The sequence below is a fragment of the Homarus americanus genome, unplaced genomic scaffold, assembly GCF_018991925.1.
Source record: "Homarus americanus isolate GMGI-L3 unplaced genomic scaffold, GMGI_Hamer_2.0 scaffold7626, whole genome shotgun sequence".
Lineage (NCBI taxonomy): Eukaryota > Metazoa > Arthropoda > Malacostraca > Decapoda > Nephropidae > Homarus > Homarus americanus.
Genome location: NW_024718273.1, coordinates 18,050,997 through 18,066,966, shown reverse-complemented (window position 1 = coordinate 18,066,966; position 15,970 = coordinate 18,050,997). Strand labels below are relative to the sequence as shown.

Below are 15,970 nucleotides of genomic sequence, written 5' to 3'. Positions count from 1 at the left end.
CAGAATTTGTTCCCTAATTATGTCGGTGATAGTTAAGCAAAATGATGTTAAATAATGTTATTTGGAACCACATAAATAGAGAATTTATTGTATTTAAAATACTTTACGAAACATCCAGACTTCAAAATAAGGTTATGTACTGTTACCGAGTTAAGGAAGTTTTTCCTTTAAATTAGATTATGATAAAAAATACATATGGAGAAACAATCACTTCATCCTGCCCTTCCCCACATTAAAGTGAGGGCAGCACTAGAAAAATTTCCCAAACATTTTCATTATTAAATCATTACTACGCCTTACAACAATTTCTATTAAGGGATTCTACTTGTTCATTTAACTTTTTTACTCATGTCAGCCCCCTCCTGTCATAATGCAAGATGGACAGAATAAACAACAACCCAAAACTCAAGTGCTATCTTGCTACCTGTACTTACAACCTTTCTATCATCGGCTGGGTTTGGAATCCATTCATAATTATTTTTAAAAGATGAATAGGACCTCGTTAATCTAACTCAATCCGCCTGCTAACCGGTGCAAGTTCGTTAAATCCTAAAACCATTGTTTTAATGGGTTTTGGTAATTGGTTCCAGCTTCAATTTAAAATTTCTAAATTCAACAAAATGGTAGAAAAGTTCACTTACTTTGAGAGGTGTATGTATTCCTGGATGATGATGATGATAATGGGGAATTACATAATGGGGGTGGAGGAGAAGGAAGAAGAGAAGGCATTGGGGTGGAAGAGAAGTCACCCCATGGTGCCATTTCACCCATAAAATTTTAGTTCTCTTGGTGTATTTCAAGATTATTTTCTTTAAATCAACACTGTACTGCATTATATATTGTCAATATGTAAAATATATTTCAAAATGACCAATAATTTGCTTGGAAACACAGAAAAAAGCGTTTAGTTGAAGAGAGTCTCAAGCAAGATGTTACCTCCAGTGAAAACAGAGACTAACGCCTGTTTGCTGTGTTAAGAGGCTGGATGCTGCGCTTTAAACTAGTCACTTTACCTTCAATTATGTTCAATAATTGTTAAAATGACTAAAAAATTGAATATTAAACTTTTAAAATTATTGAATAGTATAAACTTCTTGATATTTACTAAAATAGTTAGGAATTTAAGCCCTAGAACCGATTAATGTATTGGCGGACTGATACTAAAGCTGGTTGCCCGGCCAGTGCAAGCGAAAACATGTTGAGGTCGGTTCGTAAGAAATTCGTTAACCGAATTTTTGTTCGTTAACCGAATTGAAGATCCTTATGGAAGGCAGTTCGTTAACCGAAATTTCGTTAACCGAGGCGTTCGTTAAACGAGGGGTTACCGTACACCGTAGTCGTGTGAAGAAACACGAAATAAATACTGGAAGACAAAACCACAATAATCTCTGAATGAATCTACTGTATTGTAAAGTATGTAGTTTAAGAATACTGTATGTAACACACCATAATGAAAACATAGAGCATTAAAGAGCGGTAGATAAAGAAAAACGAGAGCAATATACGATGTTTTAACAATTTATTGTTCATTACCAAGGGAGGTCAAATTATCTATACCTGTACTCTATTTTATTATCATCACATTTGTTTGCCAAAACAAGAAGTGGCAGCCAAATCCATTTGCAGATTTCTTCAACTGATCTCTAAGCATTTCTGTTGGATCTTTTGACAGCTTTAAGGTGATGAGAAACAGGTCCTAACATTAGAAAAAAGCTATGAACATGAAACGTATTTTACATAAGGACGCTCCTGTCCCCTTGATTCACTTTTGGCCTAATTTTTTTTGGAGTCACTTGACCAAAATAAAATCAGGTATACCCTTTCTCTCAAATACACGTGTTCTGTATATGTTACCTTCACACAAGTCATCCATTCATTCTTACAGCCATAAAATGTCTCCAGTTATGGTACTCCCCTTCCACAATAAGGCTCCAAACCTGGTTTACCCCCACCACTTCACACACACAAGCCAGCATTACCTGTCACCAACATATCCTTTCCCTGAAATCACTTGTCACCAAACATTTCATTTACCACATAGCTATTTCCTGGATGTTCATTCCCCTCACTTCAACCCATCCTTCCATGTCCTCCTTGATGGGTCCCTATCCTTACCATTCACCTATGAATTATATATTCTCTTTACCAGCCATTCACTTCCTATCCTCTGAGTGTGACCATACCACCCAAGTAGACCCTGATCCATGCTCTGCCCAATACTTTCACTTCTAAACCTCCCTGTGTCTTTACTTATGCTACTCATCATATATAACAAAAATATCGCACTCAAGCTCATCATTTATAAAAGTGGGTCCCATAGGCATGACTGCCTGTAAGGGACAGTGTGGATACAGCACACTGTATATTAAGCTTTCAGTACATAAGGAGGCAGCATGGCCAGTACTGCACTCAACCGCATTCACTTCCTCAAGTTGTAAACTTAGGTACCCATTTACAGCTGGGTGAACTGGGAGTGCCCAAGACTCGAACTACCAATCCCCGGAACAGGAGGCGAGCACTGTATCTACTCGACTGCCGTGCTCCTTCATCTCTTGTATTACTTCTTCCTCTTCCATCCAGAATCCATGCTTCACCTGTACATCCCATCTTTACCTCTTTTGATGCACTTGCCTCTTTCAATTCATGTACTGTAATATTTTCTTTTCCTTCATTATTTTGAGGTTCATTTCATCACTTACTGACACATGGACTCCCTCATATCTGAAACATTACACTTCAATATCCATACACTCTCCATCCACAATAACATTAGTCTTCGTCTCACTTCTCTCAAGCTATAAATATAATTAATACAATAGCATTATATATTAATACAAACCATTATAGCTGAGGATGTTTACCTTACTCTGAGGCCTAATTATGACACTAACTGGCATTAGTGCCTATTCAACAAAGATAAAAAGCTAAACCTCAAATACAGTACTTAAAAATACTTTCACTAATACTGTACTGGTGCAGTATATGATATACTGAAAGTCACTCACTAAAAAGCATAAAATATGAATGTGCATAATCATAACCACAGTATTACTCAATGCCATATGCATCTTTTATGACATATTTCAAACATGCAAATAAGGTGACTTGTTTACTCCCATTTTAATTCAATGTTAGGTCAGGAGCTTCAAATAATTAAATTATCCATAACAGTCCACTGTGAGAGGAAAGTTTGATGTCACTGCAGCAATTTTTATAAACTAACTTAAGAGTACCACTTACTTTTTCCTTACAGTTCTTGTGAAAATTAACATTAACTTATTTTGATAATTGATCAATTATCAGTACTGCATAATATCAAATGCGCTGCTAAACGGAAAATCGTTAATCTTGAGATATTACCCGTTTTACATGGCACATTCACTCATTTTTAATACAGCTTAAAAAATTATATATTATGTGTTCTTTACAAAGTAATTATGTTTACATTTGATTGTAATATTTATAAGTCTAATATACAAGCCAGAGCTTCTCCGGGTTGTAAACTTATATTTCGGAACATTACATAACCAGACTGACCATGAGATGAGGCTAACACCGAGCCTCCAAAGTAGAAACGAGAGAGGTCTTGGTTAACAGTATTAGGGCCCAGGTTAGCGACTACAGCGTACTGATTTCGTCGAGGATAAAACCGATCTATAATGATTAGCCCATGATCTGCATGCCTCACCTGGAAGTGAAAGGGACATTATAATTTATAATGCTATAAAATTTAACAGATAAAACTTTTAAAATATTTATTTATTTTTTATTTTACCTTACTTGACATATACAGTAACTAATGCCCAAACCAAAAGTGAATTTCTAAACTAATCAATTCAAATTTAATATCAATAAACTATATCCATGACAATTATGTGGGTAAATGAGTTTTCTTTCAAGAACTCAAAAAAAAAAAAAATTCATTAACTGAAAAACAGTGAACAGTAGATACATATTATTTTCTTTTTACCAGAACAATATAAAGTACAGCAGATGTAAAAAAATGACAAGAGAGACTATAAGAAACCCAGCAGCATGGAGAGCTGCCATCAGGTGAACCTAGACTCCTTCATTTGACAAACTGGTTCCCAGCAGCAGTTTTTTACTTACCCTGTAGTTTGCTGACTTGATGGGGTGGTAATCTCCCTGATAGTCAAATATGCCATTGATGTAGATGGGGACCTGGGAATGTAGTATCAGCTTATAGTAATAATACCCATCTTGAGAGAAATATTTACTGTATCCCTGTACTGTATTATTGTTTCTATATTGTACATTACTGTTACTTTTGTGGGAAAATGCGAGAGCATAAAAGCGACAAATTAAGTTTTGAGAAAATGTCAAATATTTATTGATTTTAATGACAATGGTCTCATTTTGAAGGTATTATTTTCAGAGAATATAGGTATGATTAAGGGGAAAGCATTAAGTATCCCCCAATTGTACCACATATACAAATAGCAATAAACAAACAGATTCATTATGACACAAACTAGTGTTATTTTCACTTTTCTCCACAGTTCCATAAGCTTCTGTCTATTATTAGAGTAGCTGCACATAACAACCACAACTCAGAATGAATACCAAACACTGTATGCAAATGTACAATAAAAAAGAAAGTGCAGCAGCGTATTTTACCTGGTAGTAAACTGATTGAGCAGGAAAGTGGCCTTAAATCTGATGATTACTGGCCACAAGATACAATTGCAATTCTGGTTGAGGCAGATTTGTCTCTACAGCATGAAGATTACATGATCTACCAGCCCCCCCCCCCCAAAAAAAAAAAAAAAAATAAATAAATAAAATAAAAATAAATAAATAAATAAATAAAAAATAAATAAATAAATGAAAAAAATTTAGTGATAAAAATCAAGCGACCAAAAACGGAGTGTGTCTTATGATGAGTAGACGGACAGAAATTTCCTGTACCAGACAATGGATTTTGGGGACCCTGAAGGATTTGTCAGTCACATGGAAACACCTCCATTTATACCATCATGTGAATGGATATTAAATATTCATTACTGTATGTTTATTAACTTTAACTGTAAAGTGGTCTCTCAATTAACGGACACAATTGGTTCCACAGAGTCAGTTGTTAACCGAAAATTTCGTTAATTGAATCTATTATTTCAATGGGATATTGGGTAATTGGTTCCATCTCACATGAAAAAGTATACATACAAAGTACTGTATACATGTACTGGTAATAGAATTAACAAAACATTAAATATAAACTAATTACAGTACATGTACTGTACTCTACAGTATACTGTACTGTACAATAATAAATAAAAACAATAGAATACTGTATTTTAACTTAATTTCAGGTGTGTATGTCATATTCTCGGCAACTTTGTTTACATATCAAACAGCTGATTGTACTGTAGAGGCAGTCGCTGATGACATGCCATATTCTTTACAGAGTGCATTGGTTCTAATGCCTTCTTCATGTTTCATAATAATTTCTGCATTGTATATTATCAATATGTTAACTAAATTTCAGAATGACCAATAATTTTATTGTAAAAATGCAAAAATATTCAAGACCAACAAACTTGATGTTCACTGCACTGTAAACAAAGTTAAACTGAGAAGTGTTGGTGGGTTTTTCAATCAGCTGAAGAGCACACAAAAACTGTTCCCTGTACTGTATATATTATCAATATGTTCACTAAATGTCAAAATGACCAATAATTTAATATAAAAAATGCAAAAATATTCAAGAGCACAACTTTCTTGATATTTACTCCACTGGAAACGAATGTAAACATAGAACCAATTACTGTATTGGCGGACTAGCCGATCAGCTGATGCGCACAACAAAGCGTGTTTCTCGTAAGGCTGTTGTTAATCGAAGTTTTGTTCGTTAATGGAACTGAAAATCCTTATGGGAGCTAATCCATTAACCAAAATTTTGTAAATTGAATCATTCGTTAATCGAGGGACCACTGTATTTATACGTAAGTGTATTGGTAGAGTCATTTTGTTACCAGACTTTAGATGACCTTCTGTGGTTTAGACATTTGTATGGTCTGGCACCAGTCTAGTCCTGAAGGTGCTGGATTAGAGGATTTTAACCTTTATAAATGAAAGGTTTATGGAGGATAGAAAGATAATAAAGAAACAAAATAAAAACAATCTTACCTTTTTCTGTCGAGCAGAGATCATGGTAGTAAGTGAGGAGATGGTGTCATTTGTGGCCTCCACATTGTTGTCTTCCCACCCCTCTGGTAAATCTTGCCAAGGTTCCACTGAGCTGAAGCCAGCATGTTTGCCTCCATTCCAGTGCATGATTGATGACCATCCTCTTTCCTGCAATGAGATTACTGTATAATAGTGTGACTTTTTTATTCAAGAACCCAAAATAATACACCCAAAACTATATTAGTTAGGAACCTAATATGCATAAAAGTAGCCCAACATTACAGAAAGACCCGACACGATCCCTAGAGTTATCAGGCATCGCGTGACCCGTCGGTGGCGTTTAACACTTTCACTCAGCCAGTCACCCTGTATAACTTGAAGTAGATATTTAATTTAATTAAATAAATCCATGATTTAATATTTTACTCCTGCCTTTCTACAACAGTCTTGTGTTCTTACAAGATACTACTGTTAACTTCACAGAAACTCCCTCTTTTTACATCCCTGTATCTTCAAACTATTTGTTTATCAGTATAGCTGTTACTGGTACAGGCTGACCCAAACTTATGTTACCCCTTAATATGGATATTACTGCCACGCATAGTACATGTTCCAAACATTTCATACGCTTAACATTAGCTATAAAATTCCAACATGAGAAACAACCCTCAGCTGTCATAAATGTCAAGACACATAGAGCATTAACACTGTACCAAGATGGGAACATTATCTAGGAATGGTGTACAGTATTTATTCAGTAATTGTTCACTATTCTAAATGAAGACTAAGAAATACCTGTGAAGCTTGAGAGAGACCAAGCTCATCTCCATAATACAGGGTGATGGTTCCTGGGAAGAAGAGCAACAACAATGACCGGCCAAGTGGGTGATGGTGGGTCAGGGCAGCAACACGCTCTCTCTCTATTCCTCCCATGTTCCAATTGATCCATGGTAATGAAGCATGGCTGTCCCAGGCAGTAGCTGACTTCAAAACTTCTGGAATCATCTAGAACGCAAAAATTGTCATACTGTATTTCCTTAAAACAACAGATCATATATTTGTGGAACAAGATTATTTGACACCTAATTTTCACCAAAATTATACTGTATGTGTGATGGTGGGTAGCAACTAGCCACTGGAGAGTAACAAAGCTGAAGCCAGCCATTTAGAAGTCATGAAGCCAAAGTCAAACCAAGGCTTCCAAGGCTACACAAAACTTCAACACCATTACTTATATAATATATTGCAATGTACAGTATTACCTTACATGCTGATGGGAATACAATACAAATGATATTGTAAGTTACAGCCAGGCCAGCGGTGTGGATACATCTCCCTTTACAATTCATGTAATTCTAAAGAAAAAATTTAAAACCTCCCAAATTTAAAAAAAAAAAATATTTAGGGGACTCTTTTTATTCTGGGTGAAAGGTTGTCTGTGGTCAACGTTCAGTGTTAATTTTAATTCTGACGGTGGGGTCAGCTAAGGTCAACTTTCTTACGTGTCATCAGCAAAGAACATAAGAATGGAGGAAATTGCAGCGGGCCTATTGGCCCATACTGGGCAGTCACCCTATTGCTCATATATCCACCCAACCTATGTTTGAAGCTATCCAGCATATTCGAGTTAATGATGATGTTTGGTAACTTGTTCCACTCGTCCACTACTCTATTTCCAAACCAATGTTTACCTATTTCGCGCCTAAATCTAAATTTGTCTAATTTAAAACCATTGTTACGAGTTCGCTCCTGGTTGGATAGTTTGAGTACCTTTGTAATGTTCCCTTTGTTTAGCCTTGCCTTCCATTTATACACCTCCATCATATCACCTGACAAGGTCTGAGTGTACCACACTCATCACAACAACAATAAATTTTTCAGTCCTGTGCACTCAGAAAGACTCCACTATACACAGAGAAATATCAGATACACAAACACTACAATGAGAGCTTTGTAAAAGAAAAGAAACATGATCATGTAACACCTGTCAAGGCAAACACTCGTACCTCAGCCGATCCAGTGAGGTTAACAGGAACATCAATCAGGTCTACGAGGTGAAGAAGGTGGTCAAGATGAGTAAATTCAGCAGATTTGAGTTTCTCCAGCAGAGCAACAGGAACCATCATCACTCTGTGCTCTGAGCCACTGCTAAACTGATCCAATACATTCCTCCACTTGTACATAGCCTCCACAAGCCCTGGGTCATCTGAGTACTGTAAAAAAAAATTATATTGTACAGTTGTAACACATGTATAAAAAATGAAACAACAGCTCTTAAAGAGTTTAAGAATATAACTGAGTAAACTGATAACAGCTGTAAACACGTCTAAAAGTTTACAGTATAAACACAACTATACCAGCAATAACTGTATGTGATGAGAAGCAGTGACGATGAGCGAGTGTGTTTTTTTGCTGTAATTTACAAAATGTCTTATTATCTTCAGTGCTACAACCTGCCATAGAATGTTGTCATGAACCAAGTGTGAGCTCATTTAAGGATGACATTTTTCATACTTTTCTGTTTGCTTTCATATTTTTTTTATTAATTTTGTTTTTGTTTTACTTAAAATTCTACAAAATATTAGACTCAAGCATAGGAACCTAGTAATACCCATACCTTGTTTTGAATGAAACAAAAAAGAATTGAATGGAAAAAATATGATATTTAGATATGTTGATTACAGTGAAATTCAGACATTTGGGCTCAATGTTGAAAAATTGCTGAGTAATTTAATATCAACAAAAATGACTGAATCATTGCCAAGTCCAAATTAGTGAGGAGCAAATTATAGGAGTTCAAGTGTATTTATATTATGTTTAGTGAAATATTAGGGGTTGGCAAGATTTATACATCCCCCCCCTCAACTTTTCTTTATTCCAGAATCTCACAAATTCTCCATTAATGCAAATTTTTCTTCTGAATTTCAAAACTCTCTCTACTTATGGATTTTGTGAAAGTGAATTTCCATAACTCAAGCTTCAGTAACTCAAGGGACACCTGTACCTGTATTCTTTTTAAAGGAAAACTCCAAATCATTATAAAAGAACTCTACAGTGAAATTATCTAAATCTATGAAGAGACTCAGTCAAAGTAAATTAAAAATGGTACAGTGTTAATATAAGACAAAGGACAATGTCTTAAAATATTAACAAATGTGTGGAAGATATAATGTAAATTTGGTCACAGTAGAGACAAAATTAATCAACTCCAAATAGTTGACGTACCTCAGTGATGTCTGGGAAGAAGAAGCCATCAACGCCAAGAGACAACCAGTACTTGAGCACTGGGTACACTTCTGCCAGACTCACACCATAGCTGCTGTCTGTCTTGTAAAGAAGCAAATTGAAAACAAATAATTAATAATCATTTTTTAATTCCATGACAAAATTTTGACACCTACCTCCTCAACAGTGTGTCAAGCTTCAGTATGGGGTGAAAACTTCCATTATGTATCATTAGCTAATTAAATTTCCAGAGCACCATATCTAATCCAGAACACACAATGAGCCAAAATTAGGTACGGTATAAATAATACGAGCTATCTGGCGATGTATACCCTTTTACCGGAGTCATGTTTTGTTAACTTCTCTCATATATGCCTTTTGCAGATGGTTCCATGTAAGTTATTTGTACATAAATTACTTTATACTGCACAAAAACTGAGAGCATGGTGAATGGGAAGTACTGTACTGTACTGTACTGTAGCTCTCAAACAAATGGTGCGGAGTTTGAGTCTGTCTTCCAGACCGCAAGGTACGGTAATCTGCTTTGTCAATAGTCGAGGAAACATATCAACAAAGAAAATATTCAAATTTTATTATGTTAAAGAGAAATTTTATATCAACATATACAGAACATTTTAAAATTTAATATACACTACTGTACTGTACTGACTTGCAAGTACAGTAATATTTATTTCATAAACAACACACAAAAGCCTCTAGAGAACATTCCTAATACAGAAAAGAACTGTTTCAAAGGCTGACCTGAAACTTCAGTCTGAAGAGAAGATAGTGGTATATCCATTAAGAGATACATCCCTTTCTGATGTAAAAGTGCAGCCAGCAGTTCAACATGACTTGAGTCACCCAATAGTGGATCCACAGCAGTGTAGTTAGTTATGGAGGTGTAGCTGTAGAGGTAGTCACTGGCCTCAATGATAGAATTGAGCCTTACTGCTTTTATACCCAAGTTCTGACAAGAGATGAACACAGTACCATGAGATAGGTAGGTAATTTATGTATCATTACAGGATCCAGTGATCCAGTATTTCTTAAGCTCCCCCCCCCCCAAAAAAAAAAAAAAAAATTATATATATATATATATATATATATATATATATATATAATATTATTATATTATATAATATATATATATATATATATATATATATATATATATATATATATATATATATATATATATATATCATGTAAATCACAATGAAACGTGGATAAGATAAATCTTGATAATCACACGGAAAATAGAACAACAGAGCACCTTAGCTTTCGTCTTTATTCAAGACATCTTCAGAGCAACTGCCTCTAAAGATGTCTTGAATAAAACACAAATATATATATATATATATACAGTGACCTCGTTTGAACACCTCGGTACGTAATTTCGATTCGAACTGCCTTCTAAGGATCTTCAATTGAGTTAACGAAAAAAAAATTGATTAAGAATTCTTACGAACCTCAACATGTTTTACTTGCACTGACGGGCAACCAGCTTTAGTATCAGTGCCAATACATGAATTGGTTCTAGGGCTTAAACTCCTTACTATTTTAGTAAATATCAAAGTTTATACTATTCAATAATTTTTAAAAGTTTAATATTCAATTTTTTAGTCATTTTAACAATTATTGAACATAACTGAAGATAAAGTGACTAGTTTAATGTGACATCCAGCCTCTTAACACAGCAAACAGGCGTTAGTCTCTCTCTGTTTTCACTGGAGGTAACATCTTGCTTGAGACTCTCTTCAACTAAACACTTTTTTTCTGTGTTTCCAAGCAAATTATTGGTCATTTTGAAATATATTTTACATATTGACAATATATAATGCAGTGCAGTGTTAATTTAAAGAAAATAATCTTGAATTACACCAAGAGAGCTAAAATTTTCGGTGAGCTGGAACCAATTACCCAAAAACCCATTGAAACAATGGTTTCGGTTAACGAACTCCGGTTAACGAACGACCTTCTAGAGCAGTTGAGTTACGTTAGCAGATCACTGTATATATATATATATATATATATATATATATATATATATATATATATATATATATATATATATATATATATATATATATATATATATATATATATATATATATATATATATATATATATATATATATATATATATATATATATATATACAGTTAACCCTCACTTTACGCGGTTAATGCAACCCGCAGGGTCCCGCATAAAGTGAGAAACGCGTAAAGTGAATAACATAACATATGGGATTAATTGAAATAGAGTCCGGGCCCACCCCCAAACTCCACTTTTTGACGACACACAACTATGTTGTAGTAAAAATTTTATCTTAACTTTATGATGGTATGAAAAAACAAGTAATATAGAAGAGGTTAGGTTAGGAAAAATAAAGGTTAACATAGGAAAAATAAAGGTTAGGTTAGAAAAACTAAAAGTTATGTGGAACACTTACGTTAGTAGAAGAGATGGGTCGGCATACGGGGATGGAGGCTGGTTCCGAGGCAGAGGGCAGATTACTGGCCCTCAGGTGAATCACCATTACTAGGTGAATCACCATCACTTACAGTTGTCAGGGCTTCCCTGACAAATCCCTCAAAGTCATCTTCACTGTCACTATCACTGGCTTGGGCTGGCTGTGGTGGGTTGCAGGCGAAGAACTCGGTTATGCTTTTTTGACGGCTGGTGTTTATGTTGTCTTGATACACCGTGATGTACGGCTCCATAGCCTGCACCAGCCGGGTATGGAAGACTTCATAGCGGTCATCGTCATTGTCGCGGGAAAGGAAGGACTTCATTTTCTCTGCACACTCCATGGCACCCTTAATATCACTATGAGTTAAACTGTGTTCTTCGGAGAATGACTCACCTTCTTCCTCCTCTTCACTGACGTGATCTTCTTCCAACATCTCGTCGGCACTCACTTCAGGATCTCTGATCACCTCCAGGATGTCGTCGTTGGTGGTCTCGGAGAAGCCTGGAACTGTAACAGTCTGCGCAGCTTCTCTTGCAAGGTCCACTGCTACTGCAACAGTCTGAACCTCACCAGTCACAGATTGACTCCTCCTCTCACCTGGTATTCCATGCAACACATGTCTCCATGCGTGACGAATTGTAGCAATAGACAGCTGATCCCATGACTCCACCAATAAGTCCACAGCTTTCTTGATGTTAAATACTCTCCAGAATTGTTTGAACAGTATTTTTTGCTGTGCCAACTGTTGATCCTCATCTTCTTCGCTCTTGCTATCGGTGGTGGTGTCACTCAGGTTACGCAACTCTTCCCTGGTGTTGGTGTAGTCGTTCAGGAGTTTGAATTTTTTTGTTGAGAATGCAGCTTTTACATTACAGATTAACTCTTGGTCCATGGGCTGTAATATAGACATAGTGTTGGGAGGAAGGAAGACCACTTTTACGTTGGGGTGACGATCTAACAGTAGGGGCAAGTTTCCTGGTGCGTTGTCCAGCAGCAACAAAATATTGAATGGCACATTCTGTTGCTCACAGAATTTCTTTACATCGGGAACAAAACAGTCATCAAACCAGGAGAGGGACAGTGTAGAGAACATCCACGCCTTACGTGCGGTCAGCCAGTGGACATTTAGCTTGGTCATGTCCATGGTTTTGTAGGCATGCGGCTTGCGTGCTGTGTGGATCACCGATAACTTGAGCTTACAGGTACCGGAGGCATTGGTGGTAAACAGGACGGTGATGCGTTCCTTCTGCATCTTCCGGCCCCGAATCCTGCTGGCATTCTTTACAACGAAGGACTTGGAAGGTAGCTTTTTCCAGAAAAGACCAGATTCGTCCATGTTAAACACCTGGTCGTCACTGTACTGTCCTTCCTCCATAATCTCACGTAAAAACGGAGGAAATTCCCTAGCCGCAGCACGGTCAGCACTCGCTTCTTCACCACCAATGTTTATATTGGTGATCTTGTTCCGGATCTTAAACCTCTGTAACCACCCAGAGGAAGCATTAAAGGGTTTGGGCTCTGTAATTCCCATCTTTTGTGCCACTGCCATGTACAGTTCACGTGCGTAGTCCTTAACAGAGCGCGTGTCGACCGCCATGTTCCGTCGCGCCTGACGCACCAAGTACCTCACAAGTAATTTTTCTGTCTTGAGAAGCACCTGGTTGTGAAAATACTTGATCATAGAAGCACCTGTAGACTTTGTGATCTTCATGTGCTCCTTTATCTTGGCTGCATCCTTCTTTATTGTTCGAATCGTAGATTCATTCACACCATGCTGGCGCGCCAAATCAACCTGCCTTGTTCCTTTCTCCAACTCTTGGATGATGGTATACTTCACCTCGTAGCTTAAGGAACGTCGTGTCTTCTTTGGCTTAGTGCCGCTGGGTCCAGGTAAGGAAAGGTTTCTCTCTGGGGGCGGTGGTCCGGCGGAAGCCATTTTACTGAACAATGGATGCACGATTACACGGTGTGGCCTTGAGGGATGAAACTGCCGCGGCTAGGTCAAGCGTCATCTTTCCTCCCTCCCTCCCTCCCCCGGGTGGACACGTCATAATACTTTAAGCCAATTACAGCTAGCAGCAGAGGGGGGTAGGGATGTATGGCCAATCACAGTTGGATACGTCATATGACGTCAGTGATAACGCAACAAAGACACACACTGCGCAACCTTACCGCGCAGCTTGCCCAAGCGGAGGGAGGAGGAGGGAGAGGCGAGGAGCACAGGCAGGCAGGCAGGCGGGTGGAGCGAATCTAAAAATAGCGTCGCGCCGGACACTCTCCGCGTAATGGGGTTCACGTACCGCGTAATGTGAGCACGTTAGGTTCTGGCAAGGCACCGCGTAAACGCGGAATGTGGGACCGCGTAAAGTGAGGGTTAACTATATATATATATATATATATATATATATATATATATATATATATATATATATATATATATATATATATATATATATATATATATATACACCTAGACCCCGACTTACGACGGGGTTAGGGACCCAAATCCAGGTCGTAAGTCCGACATGGTTGTAAGTCCGACATAGATAAAAAAAAAAAAAAAAAAAAAAAAAAAAAAAAAAAAAAAATTGTAAAAATCTGCAATGAAATACAGTACAGTAAAAAGTAATGAATAATGATGAATGGATACAGTACATTAGAAAGTAATAAATAATAAGGAATGGATACAGTGTGACTGAGCACTTAACCTTTAATGTAGTCAGCTGAATGCATGGGGCTATAATTTTTCTAATTATACATGGAACTACATTAACTGGAAACGTTTCGGTATAGAAAATCGTGTCATTTAAAAAAAAAAAAAAAATTTTTTTTTTATCTATATCTGGTAATTAAGTAAGTCGAAAATTAAATGAAATCACGTCAATTAGGTAAAGACTGAGTTATATGTATATGTATATGTATATGTATATATATGTATATATATATGTATATATATATGTATATATATATATATGTATATATATATATATATATATATATATATATATATATATGTATATATATATATATATATATGTATATATATATATATATATATATATATATATATATATATATATATATATATATATATATATATATATATATGCTATATATATATATATATATATATATATATATATATATATATATATATATATATATATATATATATATATATATATATATATATATATATATATATATATATATATATATATATATATATATATATATATATATATATATATATATATATATATATACACACACACACAGTCAACCTCACTTTACGTCCCACATTCTGCTTACACGGTGCCCTGCCCGAACCCAGGATGCTCACATTCCGGTGGGTGTACCTACACAGGTGAAGTATAATTTTTATTTAGCTCATAAAATTCATACAAATTATCCAGCCAGAATATAATTTACATTGCTGGAATTCTTACAATTTGATGATCATTTTGAATATAAACATCATAGATTTTGCATTAGACATACAAATTTTAGATATAATGTTTACTCTGAGTAATTATGTTATCTTTTGTGCAAAATATATGACATTTATATTCAAAATATTCCTGGTCTTACAAGGAATCCAGCAATGTCAATTATATTATCCTAACTTTAGTCTGATTTATTATTTATTACTAAAAAGGTAAACAGTCTGGTATTCCCACACATTCATCTGGTAGGGACGGTTGTGGGGTTGTGTGGTTGGTGGGAGGACCGCGACCAACCACCTGGCACCATGGTGTGAAGAATATTTTTTTTATTAACTGAAGATATTTGTTTTAGCTCATAAAATTCACACAAATTACCTGCCAGAATATAATTTACATTGCTAAATTCTTACATTTGATGATCATTTTGAATATAAACATCATATATTTTGCATTAGACATACAAATTTTAGATATAATTTTTACTCTGAGTAAATATGTTATCTTTTGTGCAAAATATATGACATTTATATTCAAAATATTCCTGGTTTTACAAGGAATCCAGCAATGTCAATTATATTATCCAATTTAATCTGAGGTATTATTTAAAACTAAATGTTAAAATCTAGTTTTTTCACCCAACCTTTCTCTTGAAGGGATTGGTGGGGGGTGGGGGAGG

General features: G+C 35.6%; 1 protein-coding gene across 1 annotated transcript; it reads right to left on the bottom strand.

Annotated features, from left to right (window-relative positions):
• Nucleotides 1-1,502: 1,502 nt before the first annotated feature.
• Nucleotides 1,503-10,342, bottom strand: LOC121859509 (4F2 cell-surface antigen heavy chain-like; the record flags this gene model as incomplete). The annotated part of the gene is given in 7 exon segments (XM_042356366.1): nucleotides 1,503-3,688; nucleotides 4,111-4,182; nucleotides 6,148-6,315; nucleotides 6,943-7,152; nucleotides 8,154-8,360; nucleotides 9,373-9,470; nucleotides 10,135-10,342. Coding segments are annotated over 7 exon segments (1,191 nt in total), but the record flags the coding sequence as incomplete, so codon positions are not given.
• Nucleotides 10,343-15,970: the final 5,628 nt, after the last annotated feature.